Source organism: Ochotona curzoniae, unplaced genomic scaffold (assembly GCF_017591425.1).
Source record: "Ochotona curzoniae isolate NIBS_2020 unplaced genomic scaffold, NIBS_Ocur_1.0 scaffold_4701, whole genome shotgun sequence".
Classification (NCBI taxonomy): Eukaryota; Metazoa; Chordata; class Mammalia; order Lagomorpha; family Ochotonidae; genus Ochotona; species Ochotona curzoniae.
This window is the reverse complement of record NW_024467122.1, coordinates 82,427,510-82,444,087: the sequence shown is the minus strand read 5'-3', so window position 1 is coordinate 82,444,087 and position 16,578 is coordinate 82,427,510. Positions and strand designations below refer to the sequence as shown.

At 48.9% G+C, this 16,578-nt stretch overlaps 1 protein-coding gene across 5 annotated transcripts in view; it reads right to left on the bottom strand.

Annotated features, from left to right (window-relative positions):
• NPTN (neuroplastin) overlaps positions 1-16,578 on the bottom strand; it is a 55,485-nt gene that overhangs the window by 22,920 nt on the left and 15,987 nt on the right. For 2 of the 5 annotated variants that reach the window (XM_040969941.1, XM_040969942.1), the window contains exon 2: positions 1,417-1,764. The exons of the other annotated variants lie outside the window; for them this stretch is intronic. In XM_040969941.1, coding sequence (XP_040825875.1) covers positions 1,417-1,764 — 348 coding nt within the window. The remainder of the gene's footprint in view (positions 1-1,416; positions 1,765-16,578) is intronic. 5 annotated transcript variants of the gene reach the window in all.

Below are 16,578 nucleotides of genomic sequence, written 5' to 3'. Positions count from 1 at the left end.
CTCTTTTCCCCTTTCCAGGAGCAGGTTCTCTGAGTCAACCATGTCAACTGCAGCAGCCTCTCTCCTCACTGCTAAGGCTTCTTTTTAATTTTTTTTTTCATGTGTTTTTACCAAATTTTTCATTAATAATAGCATCCTACCGGTTTTACTTATTCTTTAAGCCAGGTGACAACATGAAATTAGTACTAGAGGACCTTCCCACTGGCCAGAGAGTGGTCCCTCCATTACAGTCAGATTTGAGGTAAGCAGCCTGGGGCTCCGGCTGTCAGAGCTCTCCCACCATATCAACTGCAGGTTGTATCAACTGCAGGTTTCTCGGCAGGAGGAGAAGTGGCTACAACAGCACCTAGTGCCCTAGATCAAAAGGGAAGACCCTGGGCCAGCTGCTTTCCTCGCCCCACCAGTCAGATGAACAGGATTGCAATTAAGTTTCCTCTTTCTTCCAGATGAACAAGGGCCAGTGTGAATGGCTTCCAAACCTCGTGTCAGTGGAGAGGCACACAGTACCAACAACTGGGAGCTGGAGTCAGACACAGTTCTACCTACTGCTCTCAGAATATATTTTGCACCTCAGTGTCACCTAATGCCCAATGACAAGACAGACGGGGGAATCTTGCTGTTTCTGCAAGAACTACACAGAGACCCGCAAGCCCAGTGTTGAGTGCACTGCTGCAGTGGAGGGCTGACTTTGGAGAAACACGTGCTGCTGTTAGAAATAAAAAAGAAAAATAAAAAAAGAGCAAGCTGGAACTGTGGAAGTACCCAAGCTTACATGCCACCCAACAATCCAAACACTACCACCACTGATGCACTCATGGCAACACCCCCACCACAGCAGCATGATGTCAAGTCACAGTGAGGGAAGAGGCTGGGCAGACACGAACTTAAAACCACAAAGGTGAAGGCAGCTACTCAAGGAGGCTTCAAAACAGACAGACAGAAAAAAATCAAAAAACAGTTAGATTTGGCAGGGAAACAAAAATAGAAAGGCACCAGAGGAGGAATCAGCAAAAAAATTAGAGGGAAGGAGATGAACCATTTCAGTACTACCCTTCCGTGACTGCCTGGTTTTGTATGTTTGTTAATTTTTTTTTTGGTTTTACTCTTCATCTCCCTGGTTCTCCCTCCCCACCCACCACTCCCCGTGCACAGGGCTTTGGACAGTCACGGAGTTCCTCAAGTTCTTTGTTCCTGAGGAGAGAGACACAGAGAAGGGAGGCAGAGAGGACGGCAAAGGAGGAAAATAGTGGCCACAGATGTTCTCATACACTACAACCAGAAGGGTGGCAGGTTTGAAGAAACAGAGACAAGGGGTGGGGTGAGTCATCATACTAGGGAAGAAGGGAGGGGGTAGGGAAGGGGCATCGGACTGCCTCTAACGACTACAGTACTACTACTGTAGGGTGCTGGACTCACTCTGAAGGACGCTTATGGTGGCCTGGGCTCGAATCCATGTTATGGAGGGATTTTGCCTCAAGTCATTCCTCTTGGGGTCGTTGCTGGCCCTGCACTCGTAAGTCCCAGAGTCCTCCAAGGTGAGCCGGGTTACTCTCAGCACACTCACGCCGTTTGACCCGTAGGCGGTGTTTACGGTGACACGGCGCTTCCGGGCACCGTCCCACAGCTGTCTGAAAGACTCTGCCCGGTTGACTTCTGCGTACCACCACTGGATCTCTGGCGTGGGGCTCCCGACCACGTCACAGTACAGCTCAAAGGCGTCCCCCGTGAGCTTAGTTTCTGACATGGGCGACTTGACAAACCCAGCTAGAGGGAGGGGGAGCAGGAATGCAGTGACAGGCCAACCAGAAAAAAAAAAAAATCAACAGGTGTTAATAGGAATTTAAACAAAAGAAAAAAGCAAATGAGTTGCAAAGAACAACAAAAAAAAAAGAACAAAAACAAAAAAAGGATTCATTTTCAAACTATAAAGAGACAGTAATAGCAATTCACACAAGCTTTTAGAAGAACCACCCTGGGAAGCTTAGGAAGCAAGGCAGGCTAGCCACAAGCTGGGGCAGCCCCAGTGCTGGCCAGGCAGAAGCAAGCCCACTGGAAAGCATCGAGCATTGGGCCCAGCTGGTAGGGATGACACCAACCCGGTCTCCAAGGAGCCTCTTTCCTCAGAGCACACACCAGCACCTTTCACAGTCAGGCGGCTGAGGAAAGGTAACTCAGAAGTGGCAGTAGACTTGGAGACCCGACCAGGACCTCTCTTTTGGACGAGTGGACAGCTTTTTAGAGGCAGTGTTTTGTGTAAACCTCAACAAGAAGCATTAAGTGACCACTGGTGACTTCTGTTGAGATTCCAAGTCCACACTGCAGCTTAAAGGACAGCGACCTTCTCCCGTGCAGGATTCTCCCCTGAGTTCAGCTCAGTCTTACCCATTTACCCATTTGGGCTCTGGCAGACCAACGGTCCAGTGGCCTGTCATCAGGCAGCCTGTGGCTGAGTGTGACCCTTGGGGACAGAACTAGTCCATCTGGACTTCCTTCCAGAGCGACAGTCACTCTGAGGGTCAGCTCAGGATTGCACCACACATTAACAGCATACCAGCTCACTGCCAGTGAGTTAGGGGAGACACCCTCCCCAAGTCCACACAATTGAAAGAAAACAGTCTTCTAGAAAGACAGCCTTAGCAGAACCATGGTACCTGGCAGGCCACCCCTTCAGAGTTTAGTTACCTGGCTTCTGGAAACCACCTCGAAAAGGAAACTGATGAATTAAGCTCCTCGGTGAAGATCAAACCTCAAGTGGCACGACCTACACTGCCCACTTGTTCATAATCTGCTCGAGGTCACACATCCCAAACAGAGTGTCAACGGCAGAGTTGAAGAGGAAAAAAAATCATGCTTACTTGAAACACTTGGACCCATGGGAAATCACTGTGAAGCACAGGTTCTCATGCCACCAAGGGTTCAGCATTTCCACCAACTCAAGCAGCGATAGGAAAGGGCAGGGCGAGAAGCCAAGGGGACACTCAGAGGCACCTGACAACCTCCTAAGGAAGCCTGGCTTGGGAGCCCAGGAGCCCTGGGAGCAGTGAGCAGGCAGCGGGTCAGAGGAAAGGAAGAAATCAAAAAGCACTTTCCTACAGTAGAAGCTGAAGACGTCCCAAGACTAGCTGAGAATGGAGGCTGCTAGGGAAAAGCCTTTGGTCTACAGCCACAGCAGGAGTTGCCTCTGGAGATAAACCTGAGAGGAATGCCAGCGGAGGTCTACAGTTATTCAGCGGGGGACAAGACCTCCAGATTGCGAGGAATCTTTCAATTCTCGAGATTTTCAAAATCTGGGGAACATAGGAATGCAGTAATTAACAGGCTGAGACTAAATGTTCTGTTTTGAATATTCCATTCTGAACTGCCTCTTCAGATCTAGCATGCATTCCTTGTAAGGAACTATCTAGCAGAGGTCCCAAGAGGCCAAACAGATGTCACTCACAAGTGCAGGAGAAGTTCCAGAATTAGAGAAAGGCGCCTAGAGCCCCCAAGGACAGCTGGGGTGGTGGGGGGGGGGAACAGACAAAAATGCCCCAGGCAGCTTGTCCTAATCAGTTCCCCAACTGCACCTGCTCACCAGTCAGAGTTAACATAAAGGGAGAAGTGAAGGAAGTTGGTTCCACTGTTTTCCTAGTGGCTCAATCACCAAAACAAATTGACTTCTAGGAAGCCCCTATGATACAGAGCCAACAGCACCCATGGTCCAACCTTGCTCTCAACCTTGAAGTAGGTGTCACCAGCCCCTTGCTTCCCTGTGCACATGGGAAGGCAACACTGTCCAATATTGTAATTATGCACGCCAAAATGCCCTACAGGTCTTCCAGTGCCTTTCTGTTTGCATTTGTCTATTCTTCCGAATCGTACTTTGAAGTAGGCCTCAGCCTGTTTACCAATCTGTTGGTCATGCTCATTGTAAAAAAGGATGTTCAGAACCACCAAAAACCCACCCAGTTCCTGTGTAACCCCAAATCCCATCTCCATACAATTCTGAGGGAACACAATTCCTGCTGTGCACGACACGGCGGGACTCTGCCACTCCGATGCAGGTCAATTCCTTACCTGAAGCAAGGAACACGTTCTCTGACTGGAACACTGTATGTGTACTTCCACACACTTAATTTATAAGCAAGACTGAAAAGTCCCTCAAAACACCAACACAGGGCATCTTTCTCAAAAGGTCATCGTTATCACCAGCACTACCTCTTACCAGAGCTGAACATGAACAAGTTTCTATTTTTCTAGGTATGATTCTATGTTAGGCAATGACCTGAGAAGCACTTCACAGTCATTTTCTCATGATATCCCAACAAGTGCCTCATATGATGGCACCGTCAGAGCCCCCTTAAAGCTGTAGCTGTCAACGCCTTAACCAATGGGGTGCTTCTGCCTACAGCCACAAGCTGATGGTGGAAGCCAAAGCACTGTCCCTCACCTGCCACGTGCCTCATGGGGGGGGGGCGGGGATGCGACGATGACAGTTCTTGTCATCACTGAAGAGACACTTTGTCACCACTTCAGTTAACAAATAACTCCTGGTCACAAAAGGCCAGGGCCTGTCCACTGGGATGCGCTCACTAATGCCTGGCAGCATGATCTTACTCAAGAAGGTAGGCAAAGCAGCTCAAAGTCTTCCTGAAGCATCACCTGCACAGGGAGGCAGTGGGAGGCGCGTGACAGGAGAACCAGGGGACCACTAGACAAAGGATGGTGTAAGAAGGGTCCTACTTCTGAAGATTCCGCAAGGTCCCGCTCCTGAGAAGGCTTGAGTAAAGCCGTTTAAAAGGCATCAGATGCGTTTCTGTGGTGAGGCAGGCAGAGGCTAGGCAGCAGCAGAAACGGCTTTAAGCCTTTGCAGCTTGCCATTCCTTCTCCCTCACACAGCTCTCTGAAGCCTGGAGGGCAGAGGTGCAGAGAGGCGCTATAACCTCACAGGTCTTCAGCCTTTTCAACAAACTGTAACGTCTCTAAACCCACCAACCAGAGATCTCTTGACAGCAGAACACTCGTCAACAGCATGAGAACAGATCTAGTTCCCTCCAAACAGTGGCGGGGAAAGGAAAACACCACCCAGGGCACACACACCCTTCTCTACACAGTACTGTGAAATCACAATTAGTAAGGCAAAGTTATTAGCAAGATCCACCTCATTATCCAGCCAAAATTAGTTCCAATTAAGGAGAAGCAGCAGCTCTTGGAAGCAGCCAGCAGGAGGCAGGCAGCTTCCAGCCTGACTCACCACCCAGGGCTTCGAAACAACAGAACACACAGCCACCTCCAGCTTGGGAAGCCTGTTTCAGTCCCAGGTCGAGGCTCAGCCAGTGTCGGAGAAAAAGCCTAAATATGCTAGCAACACTACCTCTGCCGCCATCCTCTCCACTGCCCAACCACTGGGGTTCAGAGTTCGGGGTTAAGGAAGTGTTGGTATGCACATACTCCATTCATTACAGATAATACCAGAGTGCTCAACAGTGGCTACTGGCCATGGGGGAGAGGGACCAGGAGCTGGTGCTGGAGCAGGGTGGCAGGCAGAGATTTAAAATGGAGGCAGCAAACAAACCCCAGAAAAGCTCAATGTGAAATTGCATAACGGGTAGGGGGTGGGGTGGGGATGACAGCTGAGGCTAGCAGCCGGAGAGGAGGTGCTCTGGCAGGAAGGCCGTGTGTGTGTTGATGTGCAGCGGAGGTGAGAAGGGAACAGAGCAGGGAGCCTGATCCCGAACTCTTCCTCCTCGGCCTTGGGGAAAACACAGGCAGCCAGCCCTGCGCAGCATGCACCGTCAGGGCTTCCTACAGCCCAGGTTTCCTCCACCTCCAGGGCAAGCACACAGCACGCCCGAAGACCAAGGGCTCTGCCCACTCAGCCAACTGCTGCCAAGGCCAGGCCTGCTTCTGTCACTTTTGTTCTTCAAGAGCTGTTTCTGTCAAGGCCGCTTCATCACGAACCCCCTGTGGATGGCTCGGTGTTCTGGCCTTCAAGCCTCACAACACAGAAGACATGACAGCCAGAGACATAAAGAGCATTTTTCTCTGTTTTGTCTCACACAAGTTCACATCCTCTATGCCCCCTGCCCAAAAACAAACCCAACATTCAGAGCAAGAGCCAGCGACACTCTCATGTGGTCCCAGGGACTGAGGAAGCCACATCTGAGAGACCGGGCCTGTCCAGGCTACCGTACAGCTCGCCTGACTGGTATCTAAGACACAGATCACCTAACATGAGTCCTGGACTCTAAGGCAGCCCAGAAGTCCAGCCGGCCCATCGACCTGGGGAAGTCTCACCAGCAGACTGACGCCTGGGTCCAGCTCACTGGAGAGACAGCAGCCCTTACAGAGCATCTTCCAAATGCAAACCTTTCACAGCTACTTCACCCAGAAGACAGGACACAAGCCTGAAGACAATGATCATTCCATCCGTGTCCCCAGCCTCTACACCCAGATTCGTCCTTTATTCCGCCACTGTCCCCGCAAGGCTTGAAAGAACCTGTCCAGTAGGTGATCCCCAGCCTTCTGCTCTGCAGATACACCAGGGAAATGGAGCTTGTGACAAGACCCTGCATAGTTGTACTTAGGTCAGAAGGCCTTGGATCACACAAGCCCTTGTCACCAACTGTATGACGCTGGGCAAGTGACCTAACCTCCCTAATCTGTGAAATGGGACTAACAATAACAGCTACCTATAAGGTCACCGAGAGAATCAACCGAGACAGCGTACTTAACAGTACCTGGCACGGTCACACTCAGCAGCCTCTGCTGCTATCACACTGCTCCTCAAACACCGAAGCTCGACGGTTTCAACGCTGTTCTACACATGCACAGAACTTTAATATCCAACATGAGCTGAGCTTAAAATCAAACTTCACAACAACAAATAACGAACTTTTGCCTCTTAAATATAAACATTTTGGGGTGGGCTTCTGATGAAGTTGCCTGCATCTCCTCTACTTCTGAACCCGCTTCCAGCCAACTTGCACCCTAGAAGGCAGCAGAAGATAACCCCAGTATTTGGGTCTCTAGCACTCAATGGGAGACCCTCGTGCAGTTATCCAAGCCCCACCCATTGTTGTCATTTGGAAAGTAAACTAACAGTGGAAAAGCTCTCTTTTCTTCCCCCTTCTTCTCTCTCTGCCTTTTTAAAAGAAAGAATAAACCGATCAGTTTCAAATCAAGCTGCTTAATGATCTACGGGAAGGTATGACAGGCCAAATTATTAATTCACAAAATATAAGAATGTAGTCTGGGGATTACTGGATCCTCCAAAATTACCTAATCTCAGCCGAAGCCAGTGTCACCTCCGCAGCTTAAAATCCTCTTAATGAGTTCTTCAAATGGGAATAACATCACCTACTTTACAAAACAGTTGTGAAAATCATGCATCACACGAGGGGAAGCCCTCCACACTAACGCTCGGTGACTCTGCAACAGGTGAGAGGTGAGCGCCCGCATAAGACTTGCCATTCAGTTGGGCTGTCGGCTCAGCAAGCAGGATTTCCTTAGACCTGGGAGTCTCAAAGTCAGTGACGGGCAGGCGTTGTGGCACAGTGGAGGAAGTTGCCCACATCCCCTACACAATGTGAGGCTGAGTTCCAGCTACTCCACTTCCAATCTGGTTGCCTGCTAACATATGCTGGGAGGCAGTGGGTGGTGGCTTTATTGCTTGGGTCCCAGTCATGGAGTTCCAAGCTCCTGGCTTCCACCTGGCCCAGCCCTGGCTCTGCTGACATTTGAGGAACAAAGATCTGTCTACCCACAGATAGGGGGGGAAAAATCAAAAACAAAAATGCTGAAAGTATGATAACAACAACAAGACTGGTTTCTCTCATCCCAGAAAAATACAAACAGCTTTCCAGGGTGTTGAGACCCCAGCCTGGACACCAGGCTAGAAGAGTGGGCAGAGGACAGTCTGTCGAGCCCAAAGCTCGGGTTGTAGGGAAATGAGCCATGGTTTAGCACACAAGTTAGACTTTTCCATTTCTTCAGCCTTAGTTCCCTCATCTGAAAAATGCAGTCAACAATTCATATCTCCCTCATGGGGTTGTGGCAAAGTTGGAATGAACAATATATGTAAAACTGCTTTGCAAACTGCAAACTACAAATGTTACTCTAAGATAGCAGTTTCACCCAGTGTTCACACCTGTAATATAAAGAATGAGCTGATCCAGACCTGTGCAGGTGTGTATCAGCACGGAAGAAGGTAGGGGCAAGCACCACACACCCACCCATGGGGAAGGAAGGCTGTCCACTGGGTTTTTCTGAAATTCTATTTTCCAAGAGAAAAAGCATTGAAAACCACTGACCTAAAGAGTTACAATGTGTTTCATACAGAAAATTAACTAGCATAAGGCTTTCAATAATTGATGATTTGAAGTAAATTTTAAGAAGGTTTTCTAAGAAGTTGACAGTAGATTTAGGAAACAGCAGGCAGGGGCTGGCACCATGGCACAGCAAGCTAAGCCTTTGCCTGTGGTGCCTGCATCTCCCAGTCAGACAACGGTTCAAGTCCCAGCTGCTCCACTTTCCCTCCAGCTCCCTGCTAAGATGCCTGGGAAAGCAGCAAAAGATTGCCCCCTAGTCCTTGGACTCTTGCACCCATGTAGGAGACCTGGAAGAAGCTCCAGGCTCCTGGCTTCAGATTGGTCCACTGGTCCAGCTCAAGTCATTGTGGCCATTTGAGGGGGGAACCAGCAGATGGAAGATCTTTTGCTCTTTCTCTCTGTAAATCTTTCAAATAAAAATAAATCTTTAAAACAAAAACCAGAAGGCATTAGAAATTTTTAATGGCAGAGAAGCAGCTCAGAATTGAGCCGTCATACATTTCTTCCTACACGTGTGGCAGAGCTACCTCAGTGTCCTGTGATCAGTTCCAAGACACAGAATGCTCTCCTTGCGTTATCCATCAGCCAAGCCTAGCCACCTAACCCAGGCTTTCACAGTCCTCAGGGAAACTGCTTCACTGTCAACGATGCTCAGGGCATTTCTTCCTCACCCCAGGAACGAAAGAGCCATTTTAATTTAGTCTGTGAGCAAATAAAGTGAAATCCAACAGAGAGGAGAGATGCAACATCAGGTTCTATTTTGACTTAGCCATTAAACTGGCCATGATTTTTTTCCCAGTTGAGGGTGCATCTAAGAGCAGGGAAGGGGGTGGGGTGCACTAACTGCAAACCGCTGTCAAGCTTATCATTTTAGGAAGCTGCAGGTAATTTCCTTCCTAACTCCACACACAAGTGACCCAGGCTACAGATCACAGAGTAAGAAGCAAGCCTGGCCAACCTCTGACAACCAGGCCCTTCTCAGCCAAAAAAAAAAAAATTGACAAGTTCATGTAACCTGCTGGAACCCAAAGTTCTCCACAGAAGGCTTGGGTCCACACGGAAATCCTTACACAGTCGAGCAAATGTCCATAGGCAACGTCTTACTCCAAAAGATTGTCAAAGTTACTATGGACCAACCTAGAACCACATGCAAAATATGGAGCTGTGAGGCCAGAAACAGAGAAAAAAACAAATACAGGCCCTCAAGGTCCAGTGAAAGCATGCGAACAGCCGCTTCGGGTGACTCTGCGCTGATAAGTAATTAACAGCAACATAAACACAACAGACTAGACTGAACACTCACGGTGCACAGTCTTTGCTTGACCAACAGAGACTGCTGAACCTGCTCACAGGACCTCTTCCTTACCAAACAACTTCAGCAAAAACTCTGCTAAGCCACCTGGTGAGAATTCTCTCACCTCCAGTATCTGCTGGAGTTCCTCACCCTCTACCATCCCCAGATAAGGTCTGATTGTGTGTGTGGACTAACCTCAACCAGAATCCTGCCTGGGTGACTTAGTTGGGATACCTCCTACCAAATGCTGTGTCTCAGCCATTTGCCATCCATGGAAAATGCTTAGAGGGAGTGGGGAGTTCCTCTGGGCTAGAGCTATAAACAATAGAAGTGGCAGGAAGGAGTTGCTCTACAGAAATAAAAAAAAAAAAAAAAAACAACTAACATTTCTGGGACAGCATTATCGTCTTTCAGGTTAAGCCTCTGCCTGCCATGTTAGCATCCCTTATGGCCACAGGTTTGAATCCCAACTGCTCCACTTCCAATCTAGTTCCCTGCCTGGGATGCAGTGGAGGATGGCCCAAATGCTTAGGCCCCTGCACTTGTATGGGAGACCCAGAAGCAGCTCGGGGCTCCTGGCTTATGCCTGGCCCCAGTTCTGGTTGTCCACTAAAGGAGTGAACCAGGGAATGGAAGGTAGGTAGGTGTGTGTGTGTGTGTGTGTGTGTGTGTGTGTGTGTGTGTGTGTGTCAAGCTGAATGACATAACATTCCATACTGCTCAGGAAAATATACCCTCAGGCCCTCAGAATCCAGGGAGATGCACGGACACCCTGGAGGCACAAGCATGCTGAGAAGCAGCCTGGGCATCCCTCCATCACAAGGGCTGTGTCCGATCTCACCGCAGCATGCAGTGGCAGTACACAGGATATCAGAAATACAGACGTGAGGGAGGAGTGAGGAGGCCTGTCAATGACCAGAACACACGGAGCAGGAGTGGCCATTGCAAGGGGTGGGGTGAGCACAGGGTGACCGGCATTGGTCTGCAGCAGGCTGAGCCTCCACCTGTGATGCAGGAAGCCTAAATGGGTGCCAGCTTGAGTCCTGGCTGCTCCACTCTAGCTCTCTGCTAACGGGCCTGAGAATGGAACTGTGACTGGGATAGAGGCAGGTAAGCCAGGGTGAGAGCTTGTCTCACCCTGCTGAGACATGCCCCTGGAGTCCCAAGGAAGGGTCCGACAGCAGAGGCCCAGGGTAGAGTCCACTCCAGACTGGATGTCCACACTGTGGGAGAAAACAAGCTCACTCAAGGAAGAAGAAGCTTTCTACAACATTTTGCTTCTTTCCAAATGATTCACTACTGAATGTAAGGAAATTTTAGAATACACAGAATTAGGAATTCAAACTTCAACAGCACTAGATAAACACTGTACTATTCTGCTCCAGTAGTTCCAACAAAAGAAGGGTCACTGTCCATCCCTGATGTGAGTGCCTCAGATGAGACAGGCCATAGCAGAACCAGCACCAGAACCCCTGAGCTGGAGGCAACGCCACACTCTTACAAACAATCCTCTCAGAAAAGCAGTACCATTTTCAATACCTGTTCATACATTTGTTTAACTGAACAGCAGAGAGACTGAGATATTTCACCTGCTGGTTTACTCCCCAGACGGCTGCAACAACCAGTGCTGGGCCAGGTTGAAGCCAAGAGCTCCACCTGGTCTCCCACGTGAGCAAAAGGGACCCAAGTAAATGGGCCATCTTCTGCTGCCCTCCCAGGTTCATTAACTGGGACTGAATCCAAAGCAGAATTTTTACATGAGATGCTGGCATCTCAAGCCCTAGCTTAATCTATCGCACCTCAATGCCAACCTCCAGAAATGTTTCTTATTGAGGAAAAAACCAATATGTAGCTCCAAAAAAATGTTTACAGAGAAGGACTATAAAACCTCAGCCTAAAAAAAAAAGCCAATATGCCCACAGGACAAATAAATCTAAGGAAAATATCACTGAAAATAATTCCGCTTTTTTTAAGAGACACAGGAAGACATGGTCAGAGCAGATCAACTGCGGGGGCCAAGGCCTCCCAGCTTTTGTGTCATTGGCGCACACAAAAGCATAAAGAGGCGTAAGGAGAGCATTTCCCCTGCTGGCAAGCCTGGCAGACATCTCTCCAACCACCTCAACAGGACAAGTTCACCCCTTTGCATGGACACTCAACCACCCCGGTAAAACAACCCTGTAATCCATCGAGGCATTGTTGTTTGCCCTTGTGAGATAGTCTTTGCGACTGATGTGAGCTTAGGAGTTAATGTTACTGATAATGTCTTGGTGAGTGGGCCTTTAACAATTTATGAGAATCAATGCACATAGGAGTACAATTAAGCCTGTAGTTGTAGAGGGATTTAATATTTGAAACTTTTGTCTTAGATCTTGTTGTTTTTTCTCTTTTGATGTATTTCTCCCATTAAGTGGCAGATAAGCTGTAGAAGATTAGGAGGTATCCACCTGTGCCTTGGCCTTGGCGTCCTGGCTGTCACCCAATGGCTACTACTGAAAAATGAACAATGGTTTGCTTTGAAGAAAAATGATTATAGTATCTTACAGAATTATCTTTAAGAGCCTGGTTAACCATGAAGTAAAAAATCATCAAACATCTGTACATGCCCACTTAGTCACGCATGAAGTTAAAAATGGATCAAACGTGTGTGCTTGTGGTGTGTCTGAGTAAATAAAAAGGACAGCTCCTTGAGCTGTTGATGGAGGACACTAAGTGACTGTGGCCATGTCTCTTTTCATCGCCAAATCCACACACCATTCTCAAGCTCCAAACTCAGCTGGAGTTGGTCTCAGGCAACCAACCTTCCATCTTCTGGTTCATTCTTCAAATGTTTGCAATGGCAGGGAGTATTCAATTTACGTCTCCCACATGGGTGGTAGGGCCTCAATTCCTTAAGCCATCTCTGTCATCTCCCAGGCCTGCATCAGCAAAAAGATGGAGCCCAGCATCACAAGGAATAGGATGCAGGCCTCTTAACCACTGGGGCCAAACACCTGCTCTCAGTAGCTCTCCGTGCAGCCTGTGACACAAGTTTAGGAAGGACTGCAACACTTACACTTCTTTTCCTACCTTTAGTCTTCTTCAAGGTCACTGATAAGATCATCCAAGTCCTATTTTAAGAAATGACGACATGACAGTGACATGACTGTGCCAGGCAGGTAGGTCATCAGGAGACTAACTTAACAACGGCTGGCAATGAAAATCCGCCTTCCCTTTTCTGGGTCTCTGGCGGTTCTCAATTCAGAAGAATCGAGGATACACAATCAATTTTACTTTTAAGCTTCTGTTGAATCTTACTTTGAATCACTAAAAAAGCATTGTGAAATAAGACAGACTTGACTCTTTTACATGTGCACCACATTAACAATGTTAAAACTGCTAATGTTCTCTCACTAAGCTGTAATAGTAACAAAAATTATTTGGATGGTGAGAGCAAGCCACAGAGGCCCATGAATATGTGGTTATCACATGCTTTATGAAGGTCTATTCTTCCAAGTCTCAAGAATTTATGTAATTATAGTTCATTCAGAAACACAGGGTACAATTTTCCCATCATTAAGTGGAAATTTACCATATATTCAATCTGTTACGCAAAGAACTAAATAAATCCTATTTACGGGATTTGGTAATTTTTTAAAAATCAAATATGCTCCCAGAGAAGGAGCCAATCTGAAGCCGGGAGCTTCTTCTGGGTCTCCCACAGGGTGCAGGGTCCCAAGGATTTGGACCATCCTCTACTGCTTTCCCAGGCCACAAGCAGGGAGCTGGATGGGAAGTGGAGCAGCCAGGACACAAACTGGCGCCCATATGGGATGCTGGCACTGCAAGGTAGAGGATTAGCCAGTTGGACTATTGGGCTGACCCTGAAGGAACTCCTTTTATTTAAAAGACGTGTTTTTTTGTTTGCTTGCTTTTTAGTTATATAACGAGAGGGACGGACAGAAAGATCTCCTACCCGCTTGGTCAATCCTCAGATGGCCTCAACAGCCACAGCACGACAGGAGCGTCCTCTAGGTCTACTAAGCAATTGGTAGGTACCCAAGCACTGAGCCACTTTTTGCTGCTATTCCCAGGCAATTAGCAGTGAGCTGGATCAGAAGTGCAACAGCTCAGCCACGAACCAGTGCCACAAGCCAGCCAGGAAGGAACAAATAAATATTAAATGAAAGATGCCAATCTGAAACATCTCTTACACAGGATTAATTTCAACTATGGAACCTTCTGAAAACCAGGGTAACATGAAAAGGTCACTGGCTGCCAGGAGTTAAGATGAAGGGCAGGATGTCTGATCCTCTGGCCAGTCAGCCTACCAAGTGCAGGACTGTAAAAGTGGACACGTCGTTATCTATTTGTCCAGACCCACAGACACACAGCACAAAGAGTGCTGCTAACAATATAAACTACGGCCTTTGATGACAACATGTCGGTGTGGGCTGATCAATGGTGATAAAGGCCCCTCCCTGGCAGAGGACGCTGTTAGCAGGGCTGGCTCGGAGTGTGTGGGGGAAAGCGGTCTGTGGGAACAGGCTTGTACTTTCTGCGCAATTATGCTGCAAATCTGAAATAGTTTCTTAAAATGAGGTTTATTTCCTTTTTAAAAAAAATTCAGAATGATTATAATTTTCAAGTACTCACAATTGTGAACTGCTGTTTACTTGCCCCCGGGGCCTAACATATCTGATGTAGATAAATTTTTAAAAACAAAAGGTGATACATAAATGCCAACTGCCTTTCAGCAGTAAGAATCCACTCCTGCCCAGGAAAGCAATTAAAGTCCACTTATCCCATGTTCCTGAGGAACGCACAGAAAACAGACAATTTTCTAGCCCCTACCTCCTAAACCTTGCCAACACCCAGACTTCCACTAGACTATTGGATTTAATGCTTTCTTAACATACCTAAATAGAAATGTCCCACATTAGGGAAAAGAACGTTATTCAATAAAAGATTTCATAAGCTCTCATTGTATTCAGGTCCCTGGGGCAGGCACTTATGGGTAAAGTAATCGCATCACTTGCCACGCAAAGCAAGCACTTTTGAGAGTGAAATGGACACTACTAGCAATATGGTGAGGAAAGAGGTACAAACTAGAATGACAGCTATTCAGTTCACAGGAACCCAAAGAGTACGTTATGTAAGACCAAATCGTCAGAGTGAGGAGAAACCTCAAAACTCCAGGGTTCCCAGCTGCAGATAACTGCCCAGGTTGCCTTTGTACACTGCTGCGAGAAAAGCAGCTAGTGGCCGGCAGGCATTCGGGGACTGGCTAATGCCAAATTTGTGTTAACTATGCCAGTGTGCAAGCACAGCTGCCTAGAGACGAGGGAAGAAGGCAGGGAATTCTGGGCCAGGATATGCTACACCAGCTCCGACGCAGGAGGGGAGGCTGCAGACTGCAGACTGCCTGGGGAAGGGGGTCTGGGGACATGTTGGAGTGGGAGCAGCTGAGAGCACATTTGACAGGCAGCAATAACTTCTGGGAGCTTCCAGGGACTGGGCCATGGCACTTGAAGGCAGGCAAGGAAGTTGAGGTGGGGCAGTTAAGAAAGGACATATCTGAGGCAAGCCAAGGCACCACATGGGAGACCTGAGCTGCACTGGGCTAGGTAGCATTGCCCACTACCCCATGGTACCACAAAAGGGTGGAGGTAGGCTGGGCTAGGTTGCAGTACCTGTCTGCGAGCGTCAAGGTAGGAGACGGGCCACATCACGCTGGGCCAGAGCACCCACCAGAACACAGGGAAACGGCATCTGGCGGAAGACTCTACGGGGTACTTGTGGGCTTGTCTCTACAGGACTGTAGCATCTGATGATTTTTAAGGAGAGCTGGGGGTGGTGACAAGCCATGCCAAGCCGTAGTACCTAGCAGCACATACAAAGGCTGGGACTAAGGGCAGACCAGCCTAAGTAGGGCTGCAGCAGCTGCCAGCACACGGAAACTGCAACTTGGAGCAGGCCTGGTAGGGGAACTTGAGGAACTCCCATACAAGGTTCAAGTTCCCACTGGGGAACATAAGAGCCAGGTCTGGGGGTGGGGCAGGCTGGGCTGGGGGCAGGCCAGGGCAGGCCAGGCATGGCAAGGCTGCAGCACTCATCAGCATTTGTGTGAGCCGGGTATGGGAACAAGCCAGGCTGGGCCAGGCTCGGGTACCTTCTTGCACACATGAGAACCAGGACAGGGTGTGGGCCATGCCTGGCAGGGCCAGGTTGCAATACCTGCCAGTCGGAGCTGAGACCGCTGGTGCGCCAGGCAAGGCTGGATCAAAGCACCCACCACAAGAGCCAGAAGTCAGGGCAGGCCAGGTGAGCCAGGCTGTCAGGATGCAGCACCTGCTGGAAAATGCCAAGAACCGGGGGGCAAAACGTCTCAGAGTGGGCCACAGCACCTACTGACACATGAGACCAATGGCTGGGAGAAGACTTGGTAGGGAAACTTTGGGGACTCCTCCCTGGGCTGCTGTCCCCTAGCGAGCATGAGGACTCAGATGGGGGATGGGAGGTGGACCAGTCCAGGCAATGATGCAGCACCCATTACCTAGAATTTAGGCTGGGTCTGGAGGCAGGGGAGGCCAGGTCAGGACAGGCTGCCACATCCACTGTCATGAAACAGCAAGAACAAGTGCAGGACAGCCAGGCTGGGGCATAGCACCAGTTGCCAACTGCCAGAACTGGGCATGAGTCGTGTCAAGATAGACTGCAGTACTCCCTGGAAGATGCAACATCCAGAGCAGGAAGCAGCACTGAAAGAGAGCCATGGGCACTGCCCTGCTAGGCTGTTAAGCATGACAGGCAGGGCTGGAAATGGGCTAGGCTGGTCAAGGCCACAGTACCTGTCAGCATATTTGTGAGCTAAGTCTGGGAGTAGGTCAGACTGAGCTAAGCTGCAGCACCCATGCGTGTGCACAAGAACCGGGTGGAATAGGAGACAGACCCAGGCTAGGCCACAGTACATGCCAGCACATGCAAAAACTGGGG